Here is a 7,831-nt window from a genome sequence, read left to right on the forward strand (position 1 = left end):
GTATAGTTCTCTAGCATTCAGGAAACTCAATGATCACTTTGTTCTCATCCTGTTTCTTACAGCCAACCCCACCCGAGTAGGAGGGAGAGAGCCGTACCCAGGCTCTGCAGAAGTGATCCGGGAGTCCAGCAGTACCACGGGCATGGTCGTCGGGATAGTAGCTGCAGCTGCCCTATGCATCCTCATCCTCCTCTATGCCATGTACAAGTACAGGAACCGGGATGAAGGCTCATACCATGTGGATGAGAGTCGAAACTACATCAGTAACTCAGCACAGTCTAACGGGGCTGTGGTAAAGGAGAAACAACCCAGCAGTGCGAAAAGCGCCAACAAAAATAAGAAAAACAAGGATAAAGAGTATTACGTCTGATCCCAAGATCTTAAAAGGACACTTGTATAGAAATAGTCTTCATTTTATCTGAGACATAATATAAACTTATTTACTTTCCTTTTTATGAAGCACATACAAAAGAAGACAGGGAATGCAATCAGGAAGGAAAGACTGTTTTTAAAAAAAAACAAAAACAAGTATCTCATGCTCTTGTTTCTCAAAAAACAAAACAAAAAAAAAAAAAGAAAAAAAAAAAACAGGGGCCAATAAATTCCCTAACATCCGCAGTGTTTTCATTTACTCTGCCTGTCTTTATGTTGCTGGAACATTTCTAAAAGACAGTGATGACCGCACGCATTCATAAAGCAAAGGAGTATTACAAAATCAAGGCACAACACAAAAACAACACAAAACATAACACAAAAAAAAGAAGCTACCTATGATCCTGGATTTAGCCAAAGTGCTAGCGCTTTCCTGAGAAGTCAGTTAGTCCCATTGCCAGAGAAGACTGTCATTTTGAGTGACTCAACCTGCAATCCTTTAAGAGTTTGCCGCCTGGTGCAACTGGAGCAGTGGTTGGAACTTGCATTTGAAACAAAGTGCTGGCTTTTTTGAAGACTTGTGTAGGAACACATTCAAAAAGCCCCTTTCTGGTTGTAAGAGAAAAAAAAAATACGGAGGCCTTATTTTCAAAAATGTGAAATATAAGGCACATTTTCACACTCAAATTTCAAAAAGAAAAACAAGAGGGCATAGATGCAATCATTGGGAAATTTTCATGCACGCTTACTATGTTATTACATATGTTTATATAAAATCCATCTCTGTGTGCTTTCTGGACTGTGATAAGTGATGTTTTATAGCCTGTTGTATAGAAAATGCAAAATATATCTGCTCTTCAGCCATTTTTGGTAACTCAATGTTATAAGTGTTGCTAAATATAGGGAGTTTTATGACATCAGAGCAACAATTATTTCAGTCAATTTTTTTTGCCACCATTATAAATTGCCACACCTTTTTTTTAAAAAAAAAAGAACAATTACAGTGTAGTGTTTATTCTAAGAAAGATATGTATGAATGTATATAAAAAGACTCAGCTACTTTTTTTCTTATATGTACAGCCTTCATTCTGTTAAGTTTTAGTATTTGTATGAAAGGTGTGAATTAGAAGGTAAAATATATACACAAGTATCTTACAAACTTTTCTCCCCAAAATACTCACGTTCCCACATACATTCACATTCTCAATTACACATACACACACACACACACACACACACACACACACACACACACACACACACACAGGAGTCCATCAGATATGATAAAAGACCCAAACATGCATATAGTCACAAATATTTACTGACAAATTGAAAAGCAGGAAGGAAGATAGTTGTGCCAAGGTATTATAATAAGTGGGGTGATTTGCTTTCTTGAGATCTTGCTCCCAGGAAACCCCAAGAAGATTTAATCCCTAATCAAACAGAATACCACTGGTATACTGCTGCATGAATAGGAACCGTTATGTGGGCAGGTAACAGAAGCAAAATTGGTTGATCTACACCTTAACTCTGGCTGCTGCAATTAAAAATTTTGTTTCCAACAAAATAATATATATACATATATATATATTCTCTGAACCTGATGTGCATGATAAAACTTTTTGGAAAGTAAACAGTTTCTCAACTAAAAAAGTATTTTCAATAATTTTTGATTCTGTATTACTACCCATTTAAAATTGTTCTCTATTTGTTGATTATTGACTAAATTTTAACTTTTCTGGTTTTACATCTATATCATTAAATATAGTTTTAGTTTAACATACATTAAGTATTAGGAAAGTATAGAATATACACTTGTTTTGCATATTGTTTCAATGATGTTCATAGCAATAAATTATTAGTATGAGAAAGTAATGCAAAGGACATGCATTATTGGATTGCAAGGAGATGCATCAGTAAAACTTGGTCACATTACTTGAATGTGTCCTAGAAGAATGATTCTAGATTTCATAGGAAAGAATACCTTTACAATTAGCTTTAATCAGCAAGGGCAAAAAATGCAAAACATCTTTTGTGACATTTTAGTTGATATAAAAATGCCAATAAGTGGCTTGAACTTCAGACATACAGTACCTTAGAAATATGTATAATTCATAGCAAATCACCACTACCTATGGTTGCCAAGTAATTGTGTAAGAAGAGTCTTAAAGGCTTTACATGACCCAGAAAGTAGATGCTAAAACTAAAATTTGATATCCCTTCTGTTTCAGGTTTTACTTCTTTTTAATTTGCCAGGTTAAAGAATTCACAAGTCTTTTTTTTTGTTCCTCCCCTCTCTTTCAGTCTTACTCAGGGAAAGCCAGAAAAATAAAAGGGAATATAAAAACACTCATCTACAACTAAAGGTTAAAAAAATATGGTTGCTTTAATATTTAATCTATTGAACTTGAACTAGTTTCATCTAGAGAGAGTCTAAAATATGATAGCAAATAAATTGAACAGTGGTATTTTTAAGCAGTATATTTGTGAATCATGATGTTTGGGATTAATTTCAGTGTTTCTTCCCAGAATAAATTTTAAAATTTCATACAATGATGCAATCTAATATTGCCAGTAAAAATATTTCTAATGTTATTGGTCTACATGAAATCTAGCAGTTTTCTTCCTGAATGGAGAAAGAAAAGAGAGGAACATGAGTTAGGGAGAGAAAGAGACTTGAATACAATCCAAGTATCTTCATACCAAATGTATCAGGGTTCATGCATAATTTGTAATTAGTAGAGAATTTCACACTACCTGGCATAAATTTGATTACATCTCTAGACTGTAACTTTTCTGATTGAGTATGCTTCTTTTATATCCATGTAATATGTTGCCTTTAAAAAAAAACAACTACTACAATAATGTGTGAGGTGGTCAATCCCTATGACATCAAAGAAAGGCCACATGATCTTACCCTTCTAGTGCTTTGTGTGATTGGGTATCTAAGGGGTTTGTTTTGTTTTGTTTTTCTGTTGCAAGGCCAATTTATCCATTATTGGAAATGCTAAGCAAGTGGAATTTACTGTTTTGTTAATAAAATATTTCTTAATACAACTGTGTTTTATTGATTGAAAAAATTACATGCGGCAAGCTGGGCATTGTGGCACATGCCTGTAGTCCTAGCTACCTGGAAGCTGAGATGGGAGAATTACAAGTCTGGCTAGGTTGGGCAAATAGTGAGAAGTGAGACTCCATCTAAAAAAAAAAAAAAAAAAGAAAGAAAAGGAAAGAAAATTACAGATGGCTCTATTTTACAATAAAGTGGAACAATAAGGAAGACTACCTTTGAAAAGAAATTCCATCCTAAGGTGGCAAATAGGAGAAACATATTGGCGTGTTTTTTAAATTCAAATATACATTAAACATCTCTACTTGAACACACAAATTCATAAAACTCATTGAAAAACAACAGTCCGTGAAGATGCTGATTTCATAAATATGGTTTTCTCTGTAAATACAATGGGATCCAAGTTAAATGAACCTGTGATAAATTCCAACACTATCAGTCACTTGAGGCATTCATTCTCATGAATGCTTCACATTCATTTAATGGTACTACAATTTACTTAATTTCTTTGATTCTCACTTTTCTTATCTGAACATTAAGTATAATAACACTATCTTCTTAGGTTGGTAAATGTAATATTGAACTAATCTACCTACCACAACTAAGGACAAATTAAAGGTGGCCACCAGCAATATTATTATAGCTTTGAGAAAAACACATCAGAAATGTGTGTTCAGTTTGGGCTATTTGAAAAATAAAAATTTTTTAAAAAGACCAACACAAAACAAAAAATAAATGTATAAAAGAACACATTTGTTTCCATATAATTATATGCTATTTACAATTCACAAAGCTTAGTCACTTTTTGGAAGTCAGATGACTCATCAGCAAGTTTTAGTTGAAAAGTTGTGTTTTAAAACCTTGGTCTTCAAAAAAAAAATTTCTTCATAGAAAAACTTCAGTTTGGCCTTTTCATTTTTCTTTTTTCAATGGCCAAAGGCTTAAACATGAATGTTCAGTCAATTTTGTTCCTATCTTGCTATAGATACATGTTACTTCTTAATAGTAATGCATGATCTTTAAAATTTAATATGGAAAACAATTCACATTTCCTTAATATTTAAATGAAAGACTATATAATTTACCTCACCTTTAAAATGTATGGCATTTCACTGATGGTGACCATTTAAAATCTATGATCAGCAAAGACACCAAGAATTCTTATGTTCTTGACCCTGGAGGCATAGAACACTAGAGTCACCAGGTGTTAAAAACATAAATGCACATGCATATACACATATATTAGGTATGATATATATACATATATATATATGTAATAGGTATAATATATAATACCTATATCTATTATATCTATATAAGAATTATATTTATAATTATATATATGTACATATGAAATAATTTTGCAAGTGTATATAGATGAACATTTTCCTGGGAAAAGTGTTTCATTATGGCCCTCAAATTCTCCAAGGACTCCAAAACTTCCCAAAAGATTGAGAGCCACTGAAACAGACATTAGATATAAACAAAACTGTTATAAAAGTTATACTAAGGATGACTGATTCAGTCAATATTTAGAAGGCATAAAGGAGATGTCGTGAACTAACTTTAGCAGTACTGTGCTTTGTACAAACGAAGTACCCTTCTTGATAACTAAATGTCCCGCTATGTAACTGAAATTCAATCTTGCTTCATATTGACAAGTTTAACTTTCACATATTTACTAAGCACTATATATATAAACTCTGTCTATACCACATATATCCATTCTCATGAATGCCTTCACATTCATTTAATGGTAAACTTCAAGGATTGAAATGTTTGAATTAGTACCTTGAACACAGGCTGTATATATCCAACATGTAGCAAGGTCCTGGTTAACAAAAGCATCTGTCTTTAAATATGCAAAAGTTATCTATATTTGAAAGTGGCAGAAAGACTACAAAAACTCCATAATTGACCAAAATATATGGCTATATTTAAATAAAAAGGAGAAGACAGCTTTTTATGAGAGTTATATTAATAAGGCATCATTGATCTCCTTGATAATTTTTCTTTTATCAAGGGGGCTGAGTGGTTTTAAATCGGCAATAATTATGTCTTGGGCTTGTGCAAGTCCTCATCGTTGAATGCTGTTTCTCCAAACTCTGGGTGAGGAACGTAAGTATTCAAGTGGCATCTGATATTACTCATCTGAATTCCACACTTGTTAAAGACATGGCAATGGTTTGTGAAGTTTTATGGAGTAATCTTGCTTAACAACACACAATAACTCCTTGAAGGGGACAAAAACAACAACAGAATATTGAGCCACATTGTCTCTCCTTCAATAAAACTAGCAATAAATAAAACAAGTCTTATTGAATGCTTCTCGCCTGCAGTAGTTCAGATGTTTACTGTTAAGAACAATGTCCTTTTTAGTTACATCAACAATCTCAATTCTAATCTCTCACAAGCATAAAATTTAGGGCAAATTTAGTCTAAATCCTTGGTTTGAAAATGATTAGCTCTGGGACCTTGGGTAATCTGACTCAAATCATCCAGAGTCTATTCAGCTTTAAGAATGAGATTATGAGAATTTATAGGATTGTGACCATTAAAAAAATATAGTGAACATTAAGTGTTTTGCAGTTAAAGGCATTTTCTTAAAAAGATAAAATAAAGCTCACCTCTTTAACAGGTAAAGCAAAAGTGTATGAGGCAATTGCTAAGAGAGTAGAACTATTGAAAAATGTAGATTAAAAATAAGAATACTTAGAAATTCAAGTTGGTATTTTTCCCAGTAGAAATGATACTTTCACAATGTCTCAGAAGAAGTATTATCAGCCATGGATAGTAAAAGGGTAGCATCTTTGCAAAGCAGTATATTTCACTGCAGGTTCACTGTAGGTCCTTAGATCTGACTCTATGTTATTTCCACTCATTGGTTCTAACTCTCTTTGTGCAAAAGAGATTATACCCTGTCTTCCACATGACACTCTGATTTCCCTTGGCCATTACTTAAATTTTATGGATTCTTGTCTTTTCATAATCTGTATAACATCCTCTTGAATCTTTGTAGAAAATGTGATACAGACCGACCAGCTCCTTGGTGAATAACTACATCGGTGTTTTTTTGTTTAATCTTCTTTATATGAACTTATTCCTCTTTGATAATGACACTAAATATTGCATTTTTTAAAAAAGCATATATGCTTACTTGAATTATATTTAATTAACTAAAAAAATCTGATTTGTTTTTTACAAAACAAGACTTTTTAAATTTGGACACATGGAATTTATTATTTGAATTAAATGTAGGATTTTTTATATCTAACCATAAGAAACTTTATTGCGTATAATTTAAATCCTGGCCATTTGAGAGAAATGTATTATCTTGGTTCTTTCACACAATGTCCTAATATTCATCATTACCAAATGTTACATACATTTAGATGAAAATACATCCTGTAGGAAAGATATCTGAGGAATATCTTGGATATCTTGCTTCCTGAAAATATAAAAAGATTTCTCTATAAACAATGTTTTTCAACTGCAGGCATTTTTCTTCCCTGGGGGGGGGGATTTTGATAATGTCAGGACAGAGTTTTGGTTGCTATGTTTTGAATGGAGAGAGCTATTGGCATCTTCTGGATAGAGACCAAGGATGCTATTAAACAATTTTCAGCACAGAGAATAACTACCCTCGAATAGTTATCCTGTCCAAAATGATAGGCATTGTACACATCAGCTGGCTAGAATAACACATCAACTTGCCAATAATCTTTGAATGAGCATTTGCTCAGTGTATCTGTCTCATTCACCAGAAGACTATTAAAAAACCATTTACCTTGAAATCAGGATGTAGAATAAGTTTCTCCTAATCTGTCAGTGAATCTAATGAAAAGAGGAATTAGCTTAGTTAGAAATGCTGCTTATTAGTTATTGCCACTTTTATAACATGGTCATAAAGCATCTATTAAAAATAATTCTGATTTTGACTTTTAGGTTATTGCTATATAATTTAAAATATACTTTGAGTATTTCTTTTGAAATCAGAGCATAGTAATGCTTCCTCTATTCTTCAAGTATCACATCTGCTTCCTAATAATTGTTAGTAGTAACCAGTATAACTGCCATGCTCGCATTTAAGTTGTCTGGAATGTAACTGGCCTCGAATGGACAGATAAACCTTGCAAGAGGCAATCTTATAATTATTTCCTCTTTACCTACCTTGAATGTCAATTCTAACTGGCCCTCTATTCCTTGGAGGACTAGTTAGAAGTGACCAGTTAAAATAATAAGTGTGTGATCCCTGGGCTGCTTAGCCCCTTCTAGAATCTCCAACGTGCACTCTCTTGTTTTATATCATCTTCAGCAGGTTATCCTGCTGCCATTTGAATCCTGAATATCTCCCAAAGGCCCATGAACTAAAGGCTTTATTGCAAATCT

At 33.0% G+C, this 7,831-nt stretch overlaps 1 protein-coding gene across 46 annotated transcripts in view; it reads left to right on the forward strand.

Moving 5' to 3' along the window:
- The window catches only part of Nrxn1 (neurexin 1), a 1,065,676-nt gene extending 1,062,247 nt beyond the window's left edge, over positions 1-3,429 (forward strand). For all 46 annotated transcript variants that reach the window (XM_078029183.1, XM_078029182.1, XM_078029185.1 and 43 more), the window contains one exon: positions 63-3,429. In XM_078029183.1, the coding sequence (XP_077885309.1) occupies positions 63-370 (308 nt within the window). In that variant the 3' untranslated portion in view covers positions 371-3,429. The remainder of the gene's footprint in view (positions 1-62) is intronic.
- The last annotated feature ends 4,402 nt before the right edge of the window (positions 3,430-7,831 follow it).

Source organism: Ictidomys tridecemlineatus, chromosome 12 (genome assembly GCF_052094955.1).
Source record: "Ictidomys tridecemlineatus isolate mIctTri1 chromosome 12, mIctTri1.hap1, whole genome shotgun sequence".
Lineage (NCBI taxonomy): Eukaryota > Metazoa > Chordata > Mammalia > Rodentia > Sciuridae > Ictidomys > Ictidomys tridecemlineatus.